General features: G+C 42.6%; 1 protein-coding gene across 1 annotated transcript in view; it reads left to right on the forward strand.

Moving 5' to 3' along the window:
• The window catches only part of SMC6 (structural maintenance of chromosomes 6), a 99,736-nt gene that overhangs the window by 63,037 nt on the left and 12,540 nt on the right, over positions 1-24,159 (forward strand). The window contains exons 20-22 of the mRNA XM_065400934.1: positions 2,939-3,109; positions 7,312-7,449; positions 16,795-16,940. Of these exons, the coding sequence (XP_065257006.1) occupies positions 2,939-3,109; positions 7,312-7,449; positions 16,795-16,940 (455 nt within the window). The remainder of the gene's footprint in view (positions 1-2,938; positions 3,110-7,311; positions 7,450-16,794; positions 16,941-24,159) is intronic.

Here is a 24,159-nt window from a genome sequence, read left to right on the forward strand (position 1 = left end):
TCTACCTTAAGTTATCTCCATAATGGTAGCATCCTTTTAAATTGTACTGTGATAGCATCGGGCCTAGTACCAATCTCTGCAGAGCCCCACTAGAAACACCCCCATTTAATGATGATTCCCTATTGAAAATTACTTTTGAGATCTGCCAGCCAGTCCTTAATCCTTTTATCATGTAGTTCAGGGGTCGGCAACCTTTCAGAAGCGGTGTGCCGAGTCTTCATTTATTCACTCTAATTTAAGGTTTCGCGTGCCGGTAATACATTTTAATGTTTTTTAGAAGGTCTCTCTCTATAAGTCTATATATTATATAACTAAACTAGTGTTGTATTGTAAAATAAACAAGGTTTTCAAAATGTTTAAGACGCTTCATTTAAAATGAAATTAAAATGTTGATCTTATGCCACTGGCCCGCTCAGCCCGCTGCTGGTCTGGGGTTCTGTTCACCTAGGCCGGCAGCGGGCTGAGCGAGGCCTGCGGCCAGGACCCCGGCTGGCAAGGGTCCGGCAGCCAGAACCCCAGACCAGCAGTGGGCTGTGTGGGGCCGGCGGCCAGTACCCCAGACCGGCAGTGGACTGAGCGGCTCAGCTCACTGCCGCTCAGGGGTTCCATCCGCCGGCTCCTGCCAGCCGGGATCCTGGCTGCCGGATCCGCTCAGCCCGCTGCCAGTCTGGGGTCCCGGCCCTCCCCACATACAGTGGGTACCTACCTTCTCCCTGGTTCTGGCCATTCTCTTCCTCTCTCTGCACTGAGCTGAGGGTGGCAGTGCACTGAGCACAGGGCTGGGGGTGAAGGGTCGGGCCAGGAGCTAAAATGAGGGAGGGGGCTCAGGGTTGGGGCAGGAGGTTCGGGTGTGGGGCACTTACCTGGGCAGCTCCCATTTGATGCGAGGGGTGCAGATGGGAATGTGGGGGGGGGGTGCAGGAGCTCCTGTTTGGTGCTCCGGGTGGGGGTGGGGATGTGGCGGGTGCATGGGGTGTGGGAGGGCTGGGGATGTGGGGTGGTGCAGGTGTCAGGGCAGAGGGGGGGCTGGGGATGTGTGGGGGTGCCAGAGTCAGGGCTAGGGTTGTGGGGGTGGAATGAAGGAGTCAAGCAGAGGGCTGGGTGTGTATGAGGGAGGTACAGGGCTCAGGGCAGGGGTCTGGGGTGTGTGCGGGGCTCAGGGCAGAGGGCAGGGTGTGTGTGTGGGGGGGTCAGTGCTCAGGGGAGAGGGCTGGGTGACTGCCCCCCTAAGAACTCCCAACCCCCCAGCTCCTTGTTCCCTGACCACCCCCTCCAGAGGACCCCCCCCCCCAGGACCCTCCTTGCTCCCTGTCCCCTGACTGCCCTGACCCCTATCCACCCCATGCCCCATCCAACCCCCCCTGCTCCCTGACTGCCCCCTCCAGAGACCCCCCCCATCCAACCCACCCTGTCCCCTGACTGCCCCCACGCCCACCCCTTATCCAACCCCCCCGGCCCTGGACCCCTCACCATGAGGCTCCACGCAGAGCCTGATAAGCTGCCCCACGGGAGCGCGCAGCCTCGGCCCCCAGAGCTCTGCGCGCGCGGCGGCAGGGCTCCGGGTGAGCGGGGAGCGTCTTTCCCTCCCCGCGGAGCCAAACACTGCCCCGCGGGAGCGCGCAGCCCCTACCCCCAGAGCGCTGCGCACGTGGCGGCAGAGCTCCAGGGGAGGGGAGAAGGCGTGGGAGGGGCCGGCAGCTTGCTGCGCTCCGGCCCAGGAGCGCGGACCCTGCGGCTTGCCGTGCCGGGAGAGTGGGGTCATTTGCTCACCCCGTGCGCACGGCTATGCTTCTGCTCCCTGCCCCCGTGGGGGGGAGCGAAGGGCAGAGGAGAGCGGGCTAGGCTGGGCAGGATTTTTAATGGCACGCTGGAGTCCCGGCAGGCTCCAGCGTGCCATTAAAAATCGGCTCGCGTGCCATAGGTTGCCGACCCCTGATGTAGTTTATAATTTTTGTGTGGTATTAAGTCAAATGCCTTACATAAGTCTAAGTATATGATATCTACTCCATTACCTTTATCAACTAAACTTTTGATCTCATTAAGGTTTGTTTGACCAAACCTATTTTCCATAAAACCATGTTGACTTGCATTAATGATATTTTTATCCTTTAATTCTTTATTAATTGAATCCGTATTAGCTTTTCCACTGTTTTGCCTGGGACTGAGTTCAGTCTAACCTGTCTGTAGTTATCTGAGTCATCCTACTTGCCCTTTTTGAGTATTGGCACAACATTAGCATTCTTCCAGTCTTCTTGAATTTCCTTGGTATTCTAACATTTATCAAAAGTGAACATCAACAGGCCAGAAATCTTCTCAGCCAGCTCTTTTGAGCACTGTTGGGTGCAAGTTCTTTGAGCCTGTTTTAAGTTATTTTTATCCCTAGTAGATATTCTTGTTAGCTAATGTACTGGAAAAAAGCTTCATCAGCCTCATGTGATACAAGTACATCATTCTGCTTCTTTCCAGTAAAGCACAGAAATATTTATTGAATACTTCTGCCTTTTCTGCATTGTTATTAACAATTTTACCGTCTCCATATAGTATTGTGCCTATAGTATTGCTGTAATTTATTTTGCTATTAATACACCTAAACTCCTTATTGTTCCAACACCTGCCAGTCATGATATTTTCCCTGATATTTTTAACTTCCCTTATCAATTTTCTAATTTGTGTTGATTGCCATCATGGCTTTTTGGCCATCTAATAAACTCTCAGTTCTCTGGTTTGATTTGGTTGTCTGTAACAACTCCCTGCAGTATCCCCCTCCCGGGCTTGTTAGTTAGCCCATTGATCCATAGACATTCTTATTAGAGAATTGAATACATTGTTGCATGTAATCTCACATCCATAAAAGTGACTCTGAAATGAATATCTTGTACAACAGCCAAGGGTGGTGTGTTTTCTCTTAATTTTCAAACCTATGTTTATATGCTAACAGGAAGATGAAGCTCAAGAAAACAAACATAAGATGGAATCTGTTAAACGGGATATGGAACAGCAAAGGGGAAAAATGGAGGACTTGAAAAATATTCTACGAATGGCTGAACATAAACTTGAAGAAATTAAAGAAAAACTTCACCAAGTAGAAGAAATAGCCAGTCCAGTCAAGGTAGAAACCGTACAAATATACAACTTTTAAAAACATACTTGATTTTCATTTGTTGGCAAACGTAGTACTAATCTTTAAAGAGGGGAACAAAGAATCTGGGGAATTATTCCAGTCAGCCTGACTTTGATATCTGGAAAGATACTGGAACAAACTATTAAACAATCAGTTTGAAAGCACCTAGAGAATAATAGGGTGATACGAAATAGCCAGTATGTCAAGAATAAACCAACCTAATTTCCTTCTTTGACAGGTTACTGGCCTAGTTGATGTTGGGGGAGCTGTAGACATGATATATCTTGATTAGAGTAAGGCCTTTGGTACAGTCCTAAATGTCATTCTCATAAGCAAACTAGGGAAATGTGAATCCAGATTAAGTTACTATAAGGGCAATGCACAACTGGTTGACAGATCATACTCACAATAATTACACTGGTCTACAATTTTTGAGAAGTCGTCTGCTTCAGAGATAAATGTGCTATTATGTATTTTGATGTGCTGAATTCAAATATGACAATTAAAACAACTGATTGGCTACTGTTTCTAAGATATTTAAGTTTTTACATTTTATGTCTATGTATATTGTGTAGATAGTAGAGTTTTAATCATAAATTGTAAACCTAGGTCTTTTCATGTGTTTATGGTTGCTTTACATGATAATATTTCACCTGTCCTGTTTATGTAACGCTTTAAAAATCAGCAAAAGGGTTATATAAATGAAATTTATTATGAAACAAAAGGCAAAAAACTATTATGTACATAGTTTAGTCCTATTCAGTGTCTACTCGGCGCTTCTTGGCTTGTCTCTTGTATTCATTAAATGGAGCATCTCTTGTCACTGTCCAGCAATAGTCTGCAAGCATTGATGGGCTCCATTTGCCCTGATAGCGTTTCTCCATTGTTGCAATGTCCTGGTGAAATCGCTTGCCGTGCTCGTCGCCCACTGCTCCGAAGTTCGGTGGAAAAAAATCTAGATGAGAGTGCAAAAAATGTATCTTTAGTGACATGTTGCAACCAAGGCTTTTGTATGCCGTGAGGAGGTTTTCCACCAACAACCTGTAGTTGTCTGCCTTGTTGTTTCCGAGAAAATTGATTGCCACTAACTGGAAGGCTTTCCATGCCGTCTTTTCCTTGCCACGCAGTGCATGGTCAAATGCATCATCTCGAAGAAGTTCACGAATCTGAGGACCAACAAAGACACCTTCCTTTATCTTAGCTTCACTTAACCTTGGAAATTTTCCACGGAGGTACTTGAAAGCTGCTTGTGTTTTGTCAATGGCCTTGACAAAGTACTTCATCAGACCCAGCTTGATGTGTAAGGGTGGTAACAAAATCTTCCTTGATTCAACAAGGGGTGGATGCTGAACACTTTTCCTCCCAGGCTCCAATGACTGTCGGAGTGGCCAATCTTTCTTGATGTAGTGGGAATCTCTTGCACGACTATCCCATTCGCAGAGAAAACAGCAGTACTTTGTGTATCCAGTCTGCAGACCAAGCAAGAGAGCAACAACCTTCAAATCGCCACAAAGCTGCCACTGACGTTGGTCATAGTTTATGCACCTCAAAAGTTGTTTCATGTTGTCATAGGTTTCCTTCATATGGACTGCATGACCAACTGGAATTGATGGCAAAACATTGCCATTATGCAGTAAAACAGCTTTAAGACTCGTCTTCGATGAATCAATGAACAGTCTCCACTCATCTGGATCATGAACGATGTTGAGGGCTGCCATCACACCATCGATGTTGTTGCAGGCTACAAGATCACCTTCCATGAAGAAGAATGGGACAAGATCCTTTTGACGGTCACGGAACATGGAAACCCTAACATCACCTGCCAGGAGATTCCACTGCTGTAGTCTGGAGCCCAACAGCTCTGCCTTACTCTTGGGTAGTTCCAAATCCCTGACAAGGTCATTCAGTTCATCTTGTGTTATGAGGTGTGGTTCAGAGGAGGAGGATGGGAGAAAATGTGGGTCCTTTGACATTGATGGTTCAGGACCAGAAGTTTCATCCTCTTCCTCGTCGGACTCAAGTGAGAATGATTCTGGTGCCTCAGAAACCGGCAGTCCTTCTCCGTGGGGTACTGGGCGTATAGCTGATGAAATGTTTGGCTAATGCACAGTCCACTTTTTCTTCTTTGACACACCTTTCCCAACTGGAGGCACCATGCAGAAGTAACAATTGCTGGTATGATCTGTTGGCTCTCTCCAAATCATTGGCACTGCAAAAGGCATAGATTTCCTTTTCCTGTTCAACCACTGGCGAAGATTTGTTGCACAAGTGTTGCAGCATATGTGTGGGGCCCACCTTTTGTCCTGATCTCCAATTTTGCAGCCAAAATAAAGGTGATAGGCTTTCTTAACCATAGTGGTTATACTGCGCTTTTGTGATGCAAAAGTCACTTCACCACAAACATAGCAGAAGTTATCTGCACTTTTCACACAAGTACGAGGCATCTCTGCTCACTTTGGCTAAACAGAAATGTGTCCCTTTGCAAAATCAAACACTGACAAATAAGAGAGCACGACACTGTATGATTTCTAGAGCTGATATAGGGCAATTTGTTCAGCAGAGTGATGTAAGCTTCGTTATGATTGCATCATCCATGACTTCTAGGAATAACATGATGCAATTCATATCATGTATGACGCAATACCAGCTTCAGATTGCATCATTCATTGTTTTGCCTAAAAAGCAAGTACTGTCGAAACCCAGTCATAGATTTATTCATAGATCCAGTCAAAGATGTATTTTAGTCATTTCTGGTTTAAATTGAGATCCCTTCCCTTTATAACTCACTTATCCTCCGCCATTCCCAGGTCAAGGGTCGTATATACTGACCCAATAGCATATCTTGAAAACTAGAGCCAATCAACATTTTTAAGCATCATTTTCGTTCTCAGTGACCCAGAATTAGTAAAGTTTGACTACATTTATTTCAGAAGCATTTTGGCTGTAGAGCAGTGTTATCAATGATTCGCTATCAAACTGGGAGAATGTATTTAGTGGGCTCCAACAGGGGTCAGTCCTGGATCCAGTACTGTTCAGTATTTTCATTAATGACTTGGATAACGGACTAGAGAATATGCCTATAAAATTTGCAGATGACACCAAGCTGGGTGGGTTTGCAAGTGCTTTGGAGGACAGGATGAGAGTTCAAAACGACCTTGACAAATTCTCCAGTTGGTCTGAAATCAACAGATGAAATTCAATAAAGACAAGTGCAAAGTACTACCCTTAGGAAAGAAAAATTGAATGCATGTCTTCAAAATGGAGTATAGCAGGCTAGGCAGTAATACTGCTGAAAAGGGTCTGGGGTTCTGGTGTGTCACAGATTGAACAGGAGCCAACAATATGATGATGTCAAAAAGGCTAATATTCTGAGGTTTATTAACAGGAGCATTGTATGTAAGGAAGTAGAGGTTATCGTTTTATTTTACTTGACCACCGGTAAGGCTTCAGCTGGGGTAGTGTGTCCAGTTTCAGCCACCACATTTTAAGAATGGTGAGGGCAAACTGGAGATAGCCCAGAGATCAGCAGCAAATATGATCAAAGGTTTAGAAAAGCTTGCCTATGAGGAAATGTTAAAAAACTGGTTATTTTCAGTTTTGAGAAAAGAAGACTGAGCGGGAGCCTGGTAACAGTTTTCAAAATATGTTAAGGGCTGTTATAAAGAAGATTGTGATCAATTGTCCTTCCTATCAGATGAAGGTAATTGGCTTAATATTCAGCAAGGGAGATTTAGGTTAGATATTAGGAAAATCTTTCTGACTATAAAGATAGTTAAGTACTGTAATAAGTTACCAGTTTATAAGAGAAGTGCCCATTTAATGGGATTCTCTGTTCTCTTCCCATTTTTCAGCCCAGTGTTTCTGAGCTCTTCTTCCCAATGAGTAAAGAATAATACTATTCCTTTACAGACCACATACAACCCCTAAAAGTTACCAGGATGGCAGAGGAGCAACACGAGGCATTCTCTTACTATACTCTTTCTGGCAGAATTGAGTGTGTGCTCTCACATAAATTGCTGTTACTGCCACTGGAGTTCAGCCGGAATGACATAAAATGTGAAAATCTAGAAACTGTTAGTGGAGCAGTAATGACTAAACATATTCTCCCATTTTAAGTTAGTAAACATTGGGGAGGTGTTCACAAATCTGCCATTCCAATTAAATGTGACATTTTGATTTGCTCCAAACAGGATGAATTAAACCAAGCTGACTTAGAAGTGGAAAAGAGTAAACACCACTGGCAGCACTACGAAGAGAAACAGAAAGAGCATTTGGCATCCATAAAAAAACTTAAAGGAGAACTAGCTGCTAAAGAAAAAGAATTAAAGGTATGAGGGTTTTTGACAATTTGTAGGGGACAAAAATTGAGTATTCAAGGTCCATTTATTACTTGGATAGTCAGCTGTTTCCTCTGCTAAGTGAAGTTTCTGTTATTTTAAAATTAGTATCATAGTCCCTTGCTCTAACCCCAAGTACTCAAGAAATGTATCCTGCATACTATTGTCCGTATTTTAGTTGTCTTTAAGTATTGATTGCTAGGTTAGCTAAAAAGAACTTGAAGTGTATGGGGTGTAGTTTCCTTTTGATATATGTCTTAATGAAACATTATTGGGATTTTAAGCCTACCAGTTAACTTAAGTCTTACTGCAGCCCACCGTCTCCCACAATTCTGGACATCTGGGCTGTTCTCCTCTCTCTGCCATTCATAGAGGTAGGTCCAGCATTTTGGTGCCGCATGGTCTGGTCACGCCTACTCTGCTTTTGCGTGTTGCCTCCACAGCCATAGACAGTGGTGGTTTCTTTTGTTCCTGCCTTCCCTCCTTCTATTTTAACTTTTCTGCACATTTTTTGGCAGGGAGCAGTATTCTCCCTCCTTGGCATTCCTCCTCTTCCCTGATCAGTTAATTCTTCAGGGTTTAACCCTCCCTGAGCCTCCCCTATTGTATCTCCCTCGTGGACAAAATCTTTTCTTTCCAAGGGAAATTCCTCCTTCCATGCTTCCCAGCAGGTTGTGATTCTTTCGTTCTGTTCCACTGCAAAGGTGTGACACATCTTAGATGCCCTAAGAAGTTTTGAAAGCATACAGAATCCACAGGAAGATTGGGCTCCTAATTAATTTCCTTCCACTTGAAATACCTTGGACTAAGAGCTTCCAAGTCCTCCATCACTAGGAGGAGAGACTATGTATTGTGGAAGCTTATAAATCATCAAAGATTCCTCTCCAAGAAGGGATCAAGGTTCACACTTTCATGAGTGGAAAAAGCAAATGCATCCACTTTGGAAATTTGCAGAGTGACTATTTGGTCTACAGCTAACATCTTAAGTAAGCACTACAAGATGGACCTTCTACCTTCTGCGAACACCGCCTGTGGTAGGAAGGTGCTGCGGGCAGTGATCCGAAAATAATAGACTTTTGAGCAAGCTCACAAATAGGGGAGGGTACTTCCTTCCTACCAAATTTCTTGTTTCACAACCTTCCTATATCCGTTCACTGCTGAACACTTCCCAGACATCCACAATTGTGAGAGACATTGGGCTGCAGAGCAGAACATTTCTTACCGCTTTTCTTTCAGCTAGTATTGTCTCCCACAGTTTTACCCACCGTGAATGATGGTTAATGAGGAGAGTCAGCTATGAAGTGGAATTGTTACCATATGACTGTCTTCTTTCATCTAATGTACATAGTTATTTCATTATCTCTAGTATATGTGTTAATGATATTATGCAAGTTTTAAAGCTTGGGAATAACTCATCTGGCAGCAAGCGGGAGCAGATGGGCTATGGCCAGACTGTGTCATCAAAACACTGATCTGCCTCGATGAGCTGCTGAGAGAAGAGACCAGTCCAGACATACAGAATTGTGGGAGACACTGCTAGCAGAAAGGAAATTATTAGTAAGAACTTTTCCATTCGATAACTCAGGCTTACCAAGCCAAGAATTCTGCTTTTGTACCAGTGGGGAATATATGATGAAAATGTCTTCACCCAGTAAAATTTATACTTACTGTCTCAGATCTGAAAACAAATAGCAGTTTTTCTGAGCATTGCTTTTGTTCAGGGTGATAATACATCACAGGAAAAATCAGATAGTTTTTATAAAATCATCAATATGGCATTTAAACACAAATGTAATCATCAAGAGAGCTCTATGAAAGGATTCAAGCCTGAAGACAGAAGAAAGGCTATATAGATTCTGAACTTCAGAGGAAAGTATTTAGCCAATGGGGACAGACACAAGCATTAGACTTTTGACCAGTGGCTGCAACTTTATTATAATTTAGAACAGCAAACAATTGCTAAAGCAGGGATCGGCAACCTTTGGCACGCGGCTCGCCAGGGTAAGCACCCTGGCGGGCCGGGCCAGTTCATTTACCTGCCGCGTCCGCAGGTTCGGCCGATCGCGGCTCCCACTGGCCGCAGTTCACCATCCCATGACAATGGGGGCTGCGGGAAGCGACGTGGGCCAAGGGATGTGCCGGCCGCCGCTTCCCGCCGCCCCATTGGCCTGAAACGGCGAACCGCGGCCAGTGGGAGCTGCGATCAGCTGAACCTGCGGACACGGCAGGTAAACCAACCGGCCCGGCCTGCCAGGGTGCTTATCCTGGTGAGCTGCGTGCAAAGGTTGCCAATCCCTGTGCTAAAGTGTCCTGTCCTGGCAATGCAATAGCTGCTCTAAGCTGTCGGTAACCTGCAGGTTTGGCGCCTCCTTGTGCAGAAGCTTGCCAGGAGCTGTAGGCTTTGGAATTGCATGCTTCATTGGGTCCGGTTAGTCTTTGGGTAGTAAGTTTACTCCGAAGTCGAGCATCAACAAGTTAGGGTGCACGCTGCATCCCACATTTCCCCTTTTCACTGCTATCAGGTTGCCTTTAGAAGTTGATTTTAAGTTACACGAATCAAGGAAAAATGACTAAAAGAACACTAGATGGCTAAAGGAGTGCAGCTTCATTGTTTTATTAATAAATTAATAGAAGGTAGAATTTTAGAAACCTACTGATTTAGATAATGTATCTAAAATATAGTTTATTATAAATATAAATAAATTACTATAAATATATAGGAGCTTTCAGATAGATACTCCCTTTTCGTATTGTAATAAATAAATTACTACTACACATTTTGATTAAAATAATGGCGAAGAGCCCCAATCAGGAGATCCATTGTACTGAGTGCTATGTGCAAACAAGAGAGAGACACTTTCATTGGAGACTTCATTTCTTTTTGCACAGCTTCTGTCATAGATTACTAATGGGCTATTGCTCTTGTGGAATTCAGAGGCTGTCTAGTGTTGTTGCTGGAGAATCCAGGACTGAGCTCTTCCCTTCAGCTCAGACCACCAGATTTTCTGTGTCTGGTGTTGGAACAAGTTGATAGTTCTGTTTTTCCTGATCATTTTGTATTAAAATCTTTTATTTTTAATCATTTACATGCAGTTGCGACTTCCACTCTTCTCATCCTTCTCTTCCCTTGGATTGGGTAAATAGCAGTGTTTGGTTTCAACTGCCTGGATCTGCCACTGCAGCACCTTCCTGCCAGATACCTGTGCCCCTGTTCAGGCATGGCAGAACTATCCTGTAAGCCCCTGACTTAAATCTAAGCAGTTTTCCTTATGTGAGGCTGTGTATACAGGTTCTACAGAGTGTGAATTATGCATTGCCTGTTTCCAGCCAGCCAACCCTTGCACTGCCAGATTTTGGGGCTCAGTCAGACTAGCATGTCAGTTCCCCATCCTGCCTGAGGAGCCATGATCTCAACACAGAAAAGCCCAATTAAGTGATTCTGGGCTTTTGGGAGAGAGTCTAAAGATGAGAGGAAGCTATCTGGCCAGCTCTGGGTAAATTCTTGCAACAAACTGGGTTGGAGGGGGGGAAAGCCTGAAAGGATCCAGAGTCCCCCATCTTCTCTCTCCCCCTCCCAAAGATACTAAAGTGAGTCCTCAATTCCCTGGAGAAAGAACCAGGGCTCCTATACAGCTCCCTTTCCTCCCACTACAAATTGCATGGTACCCATGCCAGGATGAATAATGTATTACCTCCCTGCTATAAACAGCCAGGGGAAGAGGTACCATAAATACATCACACACACAAAAACAAACGCAACCAACCAACAAGACATTTCCAAGAGAGGATTCCAATCAATGGCTTGCAAGGAACTCATTAATATTCATACAATATCTGCCCTTTCAAATATAATTAGATACATGTTTTCCCACTGATGAGAGCATCATAAAATTCAAATGAGGATATTTGATTAAACAAAATGTTAAATTAAAATGTTTGTATAAAACAAAGAAATTTCATAAATTTTGTGAATAGGGCTGTCAATCACAGTTAACTCACGAGATTAACTCAAATTAATCGCAATTAAAAAAATTAATCGTGATTAATTGCATTGTTAAACAATAGAATACCAGTTTGAATATATTTAATATTTTTGGATGTATTCTACATTTTCAAATATATTGATTTCAATTACAACACAGAATACAAAGTGTACAGTGCTCACTTTATATTTATTTTTGATGACAAATATTTGCACTGTGAAAAACAAAAGAAATAGTATTTTTCAATTCACCTAATACAAGTACTGTACTGCAATTTCTTTTTCATCAAAGTTGAACTTACAAATGTAGAGTGATGTACAAAAAAAAACTGCATTCAAAAATATAACAATGTAAAATTTTAGAGCCTACAAGTCCACTCCATCCTACTTTAGCCAATCGCTCAGACAAAGAAGTTTGGGTAAAATTTGTAGGAGATAACGCTGCCTGCTTCTCATTTACAATGTCAACTGAAAGGAAGAACAGGCGTTCGCATGGCACTTTTGTAGCCAGCGTTGCAAGGTATTTACATGTCAGATATGCTAAACATTCGTATGCCCCTTCATTCTTCGGCCACCATTCCAGAGGACATGCTTCCATGCTGATGATGCGTTATTTACATTTGTGACTGAGCTCCTTGGGGGAGAATTATATGTCTCTGACATGCCATATATTTCATGTCAGAGCAGTTTCGGATGATGACCCAGCACATGTTCATTTTAAGAACACTTTCACAGCAGATTCGACAAAACGCAAAGAAGGTTCCAATGTGAGATTTCTAAAAATAGCTACAGCACTCGACCCAAGGTTTAAGAATCTGAAGTGCCGTCCAAAATCTGAGAGGGACGAGGTCTGGAGCATGCTTTCAGAAGACTTAAAAGAGCAACACTCAGATACGGAAACTACAGAACCCGAACCACCAAAAAAGAAAATCAACCTTCTGCTGGTGGCATCTGACTCAGTTGATGAAAATGAACATGCGTCGATCCACTCTGCTTTGGATCGTTATTGAGCAGAACCCGTCATCAGCATGGACGCATGTCCCCTGGAATGGTGGTTGAAGCATGAAGGGACATATGAATCGTTAGCACATCTGGCACATTAATATCTTGCGGCACTGGCTACAACAGTGCCATGCAAACGCCTGTTCTCACTTTTAGGTGACATTGTAAACAGGAAGTGGGCAGCATTATCTCCTGCAAATTGTAACCAAACTTGTTTGTCTGAGCGATTGGCTGAAGTAGGATGGAGTGGGCTTGCAGGCTCTAAAATTTTACATTGTTTTATTTTTGAACGCAGTTTTTTTGGTACATAATTCTACATTTGTAAGTTCAACTTTCATGGTAAAAAGATTGCACTATAGTACTTGCATTAGGTAAATTGAAAAATACTATTTATTTTGTTTTTTTACAGTGCAAATACATGTAATCAAAAATAAATATGAAGTGAGAACTGTGGATTTTGTATTCTGTGTTGTAATTGAAATCAATATATTTGAAAATGTAAAAAACAGCCAAAATATTTAAATAAATGATATTCTGTTATGGTTTAGCAGTTCGTTTAATCTCGCGATTAATTTTTTTAATCGCTTGACAGCCTTATTTGGGAGCCTAGGGTTGATGCAATAGTAGATCCACCAGTGAAAGACATAGTCAAACCTTCATAATGGGACTCCCTTCCAAAAGACCGCATACACCATAAGAGTTATGACATACTGCACAGCAGATTCAAAACCTCACCTATAGCTATTCAGACCAAAGATTTTTCATATGTTTAGTAAGGGAAGCTGACTTTGTGCCTCCCCCCACCCCCCGCAAAAAAAAAAAAAAAAAAAAAGTGGCTTATTCTCTAGAGGTATGACCCTTGCCCGGCGTGAGATGTCTCGGGTTCTGTACTCATCGAAGCCTTGATGTGATCTATTATGAGCAATGGATTCCAACTAGGTGGCTACAAGGAAGCAATATTTCATATATGAATAGGCATTGCTTATCCTAAACTGGTATCTTGTGCATCCAGACTTACAGGTGAGGAGCTATTGGGGAAAATATTGAGATTGCAAAGAGGCCTCAGTCCTCGCTGTTAAAACCAGCATAGCAATCCATTGGTTGCTACCAACACCAAGAGTATCCAAGAAGGGACTATTACTCTGGCTGATGGAAAAATCTGGAGCAAAGGCTTCCAAAGAAGCCTAGATAAAATGCTCTTCAAACTACATCTTTTCAGTTCATTTCAGAACCTCTATCCGGGTGGTGGAATTTTTTCTTTTCTTTTTAAAGATAAAGCAAAACCCACATGGCCCTATGGCATTAGATCAGTGGTTCATCGAGTTCAGTATGCTGTCTGTAACAGGGATCAGTACCAGCTGCACTGGTGCAAGGTGCAAGAAACCACATAGGTTATGATACTTGCAGGGGAAGTCTCCTCCAACCTCCCATTGGAGGTTGGCTTATGATTGAGACTTGAGTGTTTTATAGCCTTTCCCAAATCAGGAAATAATCAGAGGTCAAAAGCTTCTCCGTGATAATGGAAATAATGTCCTGGGTAGAGAAGAATTTGCTGCTTTTCAAGACAGTTCACTTAAAGGGTATGGAAATAAAAAGATTGAGTGAGTTGTAGTGGTCCTCCTACTGCAGGCACTTTGGACTTGCTAGGTACCCAAAGACCCCACATTATATCTACAAAGAACACCAGACCCCTTGAAGCAGGGACTCCTTCAGCCAGACTGGGAACATCTACAGTTAACAACCTGGGCATCAGAAGAGAAGTGTAGTTTAGAATTAACCTCCGATACAGTTGATATCCCAACAAAACTCATGGTGTATCATCATTGGTTTAGTCAAATTTACTTTCCTGGTGTGAGGGGAAACAAAAAGCTCTTTTGGGGCAAAGATTGTCTCTTTGTGCAGTCCCCAGCACACTGGGTCCCTGACCTCTCCATGATGATGTCATAGAAATGCAATAATAATCCCAAATTTCTGATGTGATTTCAGGTACACTAGAGTTTCTTCAGGAGGCTTGGTTGGAGTCCTACAACCAAGCATGGTAAAAATGTGGGTAACAGCCATAACAGTATTTTGTCATCAAGTATTTGGAGTATCAGGTGCCACATTTAATCATAGTGACAAATTAGACAAGCTTGCAGTTGGCCGTGCTAGTCATACCACCTGTGAAAGGCAAGTTTTGGAATTAGTTCCCATGTCCATACAAGAACCACACTGCCTTTGTCATGAGGGAAGGATTATGCTTATAGCTCCAGAAACCTTTCAGTTCAAGAAAAGTTCCCTTTTCCACAATTTCTGGGAAATAGTTCTCCCACCATTTTGTTCTAACATATGGAAGGTGTGGCACAAATGGGCATTCCTTGAGTGCTAAAGATCTATCTCAAGCATCTGAAGTACATATGTACCTTTTCATCTCATTCTGTCCAAAATGCCGAGGCCTCACAGTTTCAAGTTTGTTGCAAGCAGGAGGTAAAAATGGGGGGAACTTCCGTCTAAATTACTCTGTTATAATAATTAAACTTTGCTTATTCTTTCCCTCCCTACCTCTGGGATACACTGCTTATTACTTCCCATGAGTAATTAAAGAGCAGAGAAGCTTTGCAACAGAATGATCAATTTCTTATCTGATAATTTTCTTTCTTTTAGCAGCTTCTCTCTGTATTCCATCCACCCTGGTAGTCTGGTAAATGATCAGAATATAAATTAACAGGAGTACTTGTGGCACCTTAGAGACTAACAAATTTATTAGAGCATAAGCTTTCGTGGGCTACAACCCACTTCTTCGGATGCATATAGAGTGAACCATATATTGAGGAGATATATATATACACACACATACAGAGAGCATGAACAGGTGAGAGTTGTCTTACCAACTCTGAGAGGCCAATTAAGTAAGAGGAAAAAAACTTTTGAAGTGATAATCAAGATGGCTCAGTACAGACAGTTTGATAAGAAGCAAGTGTGAAAATACTTACAAGGAGAGATAGATTCAATGTTTGTAATGGCTCAGCCATTCCCAATCCCTATTTAGCCCTGAGTTGATTGTGTCTAGTTTGCATATCAATTCCAGCTCAGCCGTCTCTCGTTGGAGTCTGTTTTTGAAGTTTTTCTGTTTTAAGATAGCCACCCGCAGGTCTGTCAAAGAATGGCCAGACAGGTTAAAGTGTTCTCCCACTGGTTTTTGAGTATTATGATTCCTGATGTCAGATTTGTGTCCATTAATTCTTTTGCGTAGAGACTGTCCGGTTTGGCCAATGTACATGGCAGAGGGGCATTGCTGGCACATGATGGCATATATCACATTGGTAGATGTGCAGGTGAACGAGCCACAGATGGTATGGCTGATGTGATTAGGCCCTATGATGGTGTCACTTGAATAGATATGTGGACAGAGTTGGCATCGGGCTTTGTTACAAGGATAGGTTCCTGGGACAGTGTTTTTGTTCAGTGATGTGTGGTTGCTGGTGAGTATTTGCTTTAGGTTGGGGGGTTGTCTGTAAGCGAGGACAGGTCTGTCTCCCAAGATCTGTGAGAGTAAAGGATCATCTTTCAGGATAGGTTGTAGATCTCTGATGATGCGCTGGAGAGGTTTTAGTTGGGGGCTGAAGGTGACAGCTAGTGGTGTTCTGTTATTTTCTTTGTTGGCCCTGTCTTGTAGGAGGTGACTTCTGGGTACTCGTCTGGCTCTGTCAATCTGTTTTTTCACTTCAGCAGGTGGGTATTGTAGTTTTAAGAATGCTTGATAGAGATCTTGTAGGTGCTTGTCTCTATCTGAGGGATTGGAGCAAATGCGGTTATATCTTAGAGCTTGGCTGTAGACAATGGATCGTGTGGTGTGTCCTGGATGGAAGCTGGAGGCATGTAGGTAAGTGTAGCGGTCAGTAGGTTTCCGGTACAGGGTGGTATTTATGTGACCATCGCTTATTAGCACAGTAGTGTCCAGGAAATGGACCGCTTGTGTGGATTGATCTAGGCTGAGGTTGATGGTGGGATGGAAATTATTGAAATCATGGTGGAATTCCTCAAGAATATAAATTGAAATTTTTCTCTGAAGGGAGACTTAGACACAGACAATTTGCATCAGGTTGCCTTAATACTAATAATTGGTTGCTGGAGTATTTCTACAGCTGTTGGAATTTTTTTGGGGTGGCCTGAGATGAAAGACAGAGCTTAGTCCTGGATCCTCCAGCTACAACACCGGACCGTTTCTGAATTCCACAGGTGGAGAGCCCATTAGTAATTAACTCAGAATTTCTCTTTTACTGCTTTTCACCATCCAAAATGTTATAGTTGAGAGGAAGATGCAAATAAACCAAAATGTATAGCATTTTTTAGCATTTCAAACTTCTCTTTAGGAAAAGATTGCACAGGCCACACAAATCTGCCCGCAACGGATAGAAGTCAACAGAACTGTCAAGAGTCTTGACACAGAAATGAATCGCTTAAGAGACAAGATAAATTCAAAAAGAGATCATCATGGAAACAGAGAAGAAATAATAAAGTAAGCAATTGCTACATATTTTGGGGTGGGGGGCAGAACGGTTGCTTCATTGGGATAGTAGATTAATTTTATTTTAATTATCTCAACTTTTTTTTAACAAGTCTGATTAATGGTGGCGGGTGCTTTTCTTGAAATGAGTAGTCATAGCCTTAAATATATTTGGCTGCTCATTGCATTATTTCTGTAGCACCCAAATGTGATGCTGTGTGCTCCAGAGAAACTGAGAAACATGGTCCCTACCATAAACAGTTCACAATTTCTATTTTTATATACAATGTGACAAAAATAGGAAGAGTGGAGTAAATAACCTCTGTCCAGCTATGTCTGTTGCTCTGGCATTAGGATGCTGGCCACCTCACTTTGCATGGCATTTTTTCTAAGGCAGAATCCATCATACTCATCAAAGTAAGTGGTGCCAGATGCTGTGGGTATTTGCATTTTTGGAGTTAAGGAATTCATAGTTTTAAAGCCAAAAGGACCAGGATGATTATCTAGTCCGGTGGTTCTCAAACATATTTGATTGCCCCTCCCCCCCACTTAGTGTCTGTAGTTGTTGGCGCACCGCCTCTGCTCCTCCCCCCCGAGTACATATATCACCACCCAGCTCTGAAGGCAGAGTAGAGAGCAGCGGCTGTTGTCTGGACGCCCAGCTCTGAAGGCAGCGCTGCACCAGCAGCAGCACAGAAGTAAGGACGGCAATATGAAAAGTGGTATTTGTCAATATTACTTTTCACAGCAGACTTAGCACTCCATTGCCACTCTTACTTCTACACTACTGCTGCCACCCCAGTGCTGATAGCTGGACCCCTGCTGCCTCCTGGTGAGCAGTTGGGGGGGTCTCCCGCTGTTCCGTGTATCCCTGTCTCCTGGGTGTGCATGGCCCTTCTGCACATGCCCCAGCCACCTGGGGCTGACAGCCAGAGTTCTTAAATAAATAAAGGCACATAGCTCGCACTTCCCTTGACGCATTCCCATGCCTCCTTTGTGAGGTCCACCCCATAGTTAGAGAATCGTTGATCTAGTCTGATCTCTTGCATGACACTGAACGTCGCTCTGTAATTCTTAAGCCAAGTCCAAAAATTTGTATGGAACTAGAGCTGCCTTTTAGAAAAAGAAATCTAGTCTTGATTTAATAGATTCTAAGGCTAGACGTTACCATTGTGATCATCTAGTCTGACTGCCTGTATAACACAGGTCATAGGACTTCCCCAAAATAATTCCTAGAGCATATTTTTTAGAAAAACATCCAGACTTGATTTAAAAATTGTCAGTGATGGAGAATCGACCTTGGCCATTGATAAATTGTTTGAAGGTTAATTGCTCTCATATTTAAAAAATTGTCTTATTTCCAGTCTAAATTTGTCTAGCTTCAGCTTCCAGACATTGGAGCATGTTATACCTTTCTCTCCTAGATTGAAGAGCCAATTATTAAATATTTGTTCCCCATGTAGGTACTTTTAGACTATAATCAAGTCATCCATTAATCTTCTCTTTGTTAAGCTAAATAGATTGAACTCGAGTCTTTAATCATTCTCATTCTTTGAATCTTCTCCAATTTATCAATATCCTTCGTGAATTGTGGGCACCAAAACTGCACACAGTATTTCAGCAATGGTCACAGAAGTGCCAAATACAGAGGTAAAATAACCTCTCTACTCCTACTCAAGATTCCGCTGTTCATGCATCCTAGGATTGCATTAGTTCTTTTCGCCAAAGCATCACATTTGGAGCTCATCTTCAGCCAATTATCCACCATGACCCCCAAATCTTTTTTAGTCACTCCTTCCCGGGATCAAGTCCCCCATCCTGTAAGTATGGTCTACATTTTTTTTGTTCCAGATGTATACATTTACATTTAATCATATGAAAACTCATATTGTTTGCTTGTGCCCAGTTTAACAATCAATCCACCTTGATCTGAATCAGTGCCCTGTCCCCTCCATTTTGTTTCAGCTACAAAATTTATCAGTTGTGATTTGTTTTCTTTCAGGTCATTGATAAAGATGTTAAATAGCATAGGTCCAAGAATTGAGCCCTGCGGGGCCCCACTGGAAATGCACCTACTTGATGACGATTCCCCATTTACAGTTACATTTTGAGACCAGTTAGCCAGTCTTTAATCCATTTTTGTGTGCCATGTTATTTTTATATCGTTCTAGTTTTTTAATCAAAATATTGTGTTGCACCAAGTCAGATGTCTTACAGAAGTCCAAGTATATTACATTAACACTATTACCTTTATCAACAAAACTTGTAGTCTGACAGGATCTATTTTCCATAAACCCTTGTTTATTTTCATTTATTTACATTACCCTCCTTTAGCTCATTATCAAGTACCATATCCGCTGGTTTCATTATCTTGCCTGGGATTGATGTCAGGCTGACAGACCTATAATTACCTGGGCCTTCCAGTTTACCCTTTTTTAAAAATCGGCATGTTCACTTCCTTCCAGTCTTCTGGAATTTCCTTTGTGCTCCAAGACTTACTTGAAATCAACATTGATGGTCCAGTGAGCTTCTCAGCCAGCTTTTTAAAAAATTCTTGAATGCAGGTTATCTTGATCTGCTGATTAAAAATGTCTAAGTTTGGTAGCTTATATTTAACAATCTCCAGAGATCCTAGTGGAATGGAGTATTATCACCATGTGGTGAGTCTTCATGATGTGTTTTTGTTTTTACCCAAATACAAATATATTTGTTGAACACCTTTGCCTTTTGTGCATTATTATTGATAATTCTACCATTTCCATCTAGCAGTGGACCGGTACCATTTTCAGGATTCTTTTTGTTCATAGTATAGTTAGGAAAAAAACAACTCCTCCTTATTGTCCTTAACTTCGTTGGCCCTAGATTTCTTCTTGTATCCCTTGGCTTCCTTTATCAACTATGTACAGTTCCTAACTTAATTTATAATCACTACTATCAACTTCCCTTTCTTCCGTTTGTTATATATTATTTTTTATTTTTTTACAGCTGCCTTCACTTACCCTCTAAACAAAGTTGTCTTTTTTAACTAGCTCAGCCTTCTTCCTCAATGGTGGGATTGTGACTTTTGAGGCATTTAGTAAGGTGTTCTTAAATGATTTTCAATTATCATTCACACACTTCTGATTAAATTCTTCCTCCCAGCTGGTTTGGCTCACAATTGTTTACATCTTTCTGAAATTGGCCCTACTAAAGCTCTGTCTGTCTGTCTCTCTCTCTATCTCTCTATCTCTCTATCTATAATTTATTTTACTGGTATAGACTTTTTTCTGCTTGCACATTATAAATGTCATCAAGCCATGATTAATTGTAGCTAAGTTACCATTAACTTTTAGTTCTGTCATCAGTTCCACTTTATCTGTAGAACAAGGTCTAATATAGAATTCCACTGTGTTGGCTACAACACTTTTTGAGTTAGGAAATTGTCATCTATACGATTAGAAATTCCAAGTATATTTTAGTATGGGCAGCATGAGACCTCCAGCATATATCATTCATATTGAAGATACCCGTGATCACAGAGTTTTTTCCTGCAGATCGTAGAGAGGCGCATAAGGAAGCAGTCATCCTGTTCTGCGTCATGATTTGGTAGTCTGTAGCACACACCACTACTACCCCACCTTGTGCTTTATCTGTTAGGACATTGATCTATAAGTGACTTGGAATTCGGTAATGCCATTTCTTTATCTGTTAGGACATTGAGCTATAAATGACTTGGAAACGGGTAATGCCATTTTTGCTGTAGAGTACTACTCGCCCTCCCCTTTTTGCCCATTTGCTCCTTCCTAAATAGGTTATGACCATTGATTTTAACATTCCAGTTGTGCAAATAAACCCCCCCAGGTTTCATTAATACCAACTAGATTGAATTTATGCTCCTAAATAAGCAATTCCAATTCCTCCTTTTTTGTTACCATGTCTCTCGGCATTAGTGTGTAGGCAATTCAGTAATTTCTTCTCTTCATGCCCTTTGGTTCCTTGATTAATCAACATCCTGATTTTTGTGCTAACTGATTGCTTATCTCTTCCCTCTTTTTATCCCCCCCTTTTGCTATTAGTTTAACCCCCTCTTGACTACTCTAGCCAGCCTAGTGTAGTCAGAGATTGGTCTACCTTCTACTGAGGTGAAGACCATGTAAACTATATAGTTTAGAAGGTGGACAAATCTTCCACAAAATCAAAGCCCAACACCACTTACCTAGCCAGCGATTCACTTCCAGAATCTTCTGCCTCCTGTCTTCCTTTGCTCGTGGGACAGGAAGGATTTCAGAGAACATTGCTTGGATATTTTTGTTCTTCAGCACACTTCCAAGTTTCCTGAAGTCATCTGCTGTCTGCGAGAGATCTCACAACGCAGTGTCAGTAGTGCCAATATAAATCATTATCAGTGGATCCTTGCCCGTAGATTTCAGAAGCCTATCCAGTCTTAGAGTGACATCTTGTGTCCTGACTCTGGGAAGGCAGCTCAGTGTCCTTTTGTCTGCCTGTCCCTTGCCAAATGTTCTTTTGATTCTTCTGAGTATTGACTCTGAAGACTCATCTAAATTAACAGTCTCTTTCTCCTATTTGGGGAAAAATTGGATAAGATCGTGGCAGAAAGTGCTGCCAAACTGAAACAGTCCCTCCCCTCTCTATGCAATCCTCTGAACAGTGAATAGAAACCCAGCAAGAGACAGAAATGCTCCTTTCATCCATCCTCACAAAAGTACCAGAAGAAAGACAACAGGTATATCGGGAAAACCCTGGAACCAGGGCTTGGGTGGAAAATCCAGAGGAAGTCCCACTGCCTGTAAGAACCCACAAGGAACAAATGCATGTCTGTCCAGATCCTATTTCTCAGAAGAATGGTACATATCAACCACAGGCAAGTGGGTGAGAGGGGTAGTGAGTTACAGATAAGTCCCTTGTACTAAAGGCCTCATCCCATCCCTTCACCCAATCCCCAGCAGCCCCATCTAATATGAACTAGTGTTGAATGAAATTTTGCATCTCCTGAATGTAGGAGTTCCTTCAGGAACAAGGTTCTCAGGTTTCTATTCTGTTTTCTTCATTGTCCAGAATGCACTGGGGGAGGAGGAGTCAGAGCCATGCTGGACCTCAGTGGCTCAACAAATAGATGAAGAAAACAAGTTTCCAGATGGAGACCCTAGCTTCAACAGTGGCATCCCTGTCCCAGTGGGACTTTCTCACTTCTGTGGACCTAGAAGATGGAGATCTCCACATTCCCATATGCTCATGCCACCGCAGACTGCTGAAAGTTGCATATGGTATGGCTTACTACCAGTACCGAACTCTTCTAGTTGGTCTCTCATCAGCCCTCACAGTGTTTACCAAGATGCTTGTGGTTGTAACAGCCAGACTCCGGTTTCAGAGCACTCATCTGTATCCCTTCTTGCATAACATCTTGATCAGAGCTCCGACCCAAGCTGCAGAACATAGTGCCACAGTTTGGACTCTGTATCTTCTCCAAGTGCATGGCTTTGTGATAAACACCAATAAAAATGTTGACACCCCCCCCCCCCCCGACAAAGATAACTCAGCTAGAAGTGGAAATGGACACTTCTTCAGCAAAGGTCTACCCATCACTGGATGTATTCCAAGAGATCCAGTATGTGGTATCTATGCTGGTCAAGTGTATAAGGCCAACCATAACACATTGTCTCCAAATATTGGGTCTCTTGATATCATGTATAGAGATCACCCCATGGATGGGGTCTCCAGGCCTTTGTACTGAAAGTATGGAACCATTGGAACACATTCTGGAATTAGGTCCTGAACTAGGTTCTGGATTCTCTAAGATGATGGGCAATCCCAGAGAATTTCCACAGGGGTCTTCTCGTATGCCTTCTAGACTCACAGGAACTCTCAACCAATGCCAGCCTGATAGGGTGGGGAACACGCATCTGAGCCACAGAACAACACAAGATGCCTCAGACTCCTGGGAAAGGAACCAGAGAGTCAAACTAGCTCTGCTAATGTTCCAGAGCTGTCTAGAGGGTGACCATGTTCTGATCCAATTGGACAGTACAAACTTCTATGGCCTATTTCAACAACCAGGGAGAGAAAGGAGTTCAACTTTACATGCAGAAAAAAATATCAGTATTGGAATGGATAGAGAGGACCCTTCCTGCCGTAAGAGCGATACACATAAAAGGAGAACTGAACCAAAAGATGGACTGGCTCAGCAGACAGTCATCAACTTAGAATGGTGCCTAAATCAGAAAGTCTTCACTCTGATCTTGCAGACGTTTGGCCTCGCTTCAGTCAACCTGCGTCTGACGAAGTGGGTATTCACCCATGAAAGCTTATGCTCCAATACATTTGTTAGTCTACAAGGTGCCACAGGACTCTTTGTTGCTTTTTACAGATCCAGACTAACACGGCTACCCCTCTGATACTTCAGTCAACCTGTTTGCCAATCACAAGAACCCAAAGCAGGGTTCTTCACCAGGGAAACAGATCCAGTGTCCATTGGGACAGATGCTCTTTCACATAGATGTGGCCACAAGGCCTGCTATATTCATTCATGCCCTTTCCACGTCTAGGAAAGGTGATCCAGGGGAGAAAGTGAGAAGGCACAAAGATGACAATGCCAACTTCGCAACAGCAAAGGAGACCATGTTTCTCCGATCTGATAGAATTGAATTTGGGACCACCATTGCAGCTACTAATGAGAACACAGACATCCTTCGCCAAAGCCCATTCCTCCAGCCAGACCCAGGCCATCTATACAACTGATAGTCTGGCTATTGAGAGGGAAGTGTTGGTCTATCCTTCAAAGTGATCAGAACTCTGCTCTCCTCCAGAAGAGCTTCCACATTAAAGGCTTACTCCTCCATCTGGAGCAGGTTGCATGGTATCAAGAATGCCAAGGATCCTAGTACTCCTGTTATTCAGAACTTTCTTGAAGAGAAGGGACTTCAGCCCAGCACTGTAGCACTTCAGGTGTCAGCCATAAGTAGCATACTGTTTGTAGGATCCTCTGTTTCCTTGGTGGATAATCCTCAGGATCCAGATTCCTCAGAGCAAAACCAGTATTCCCTAAGTGGGATTTACCCCTGGTATTGAAAGCCCTAACTACTCACCCTTTTGAACCACTAACATAAATATCTGTCTTCTATCTGTCCATCAAAACCTGTTTTGTGGTGGCCATGATGTCTGCTAGACAAGTTTCTGAACTGGTAGCTTATCCATGCAGGAACCCCACTGTGGGTTCCACGATGACCAGGTGGTG

The sequence above is a fragment of the Emys orbicularis genome, chromosome 3 (genome assembly GCF_028017835.1).
Source record: "Emys orbicularis isolate rEmyOrb1 chromosome 3, rEmyOrb1.hap1, whole genome shotgun sequence".
NCBI lineage: Eukaryota > Metazoa > Chordata > Testudines > Emydidae > Emys > Emys orbicularis.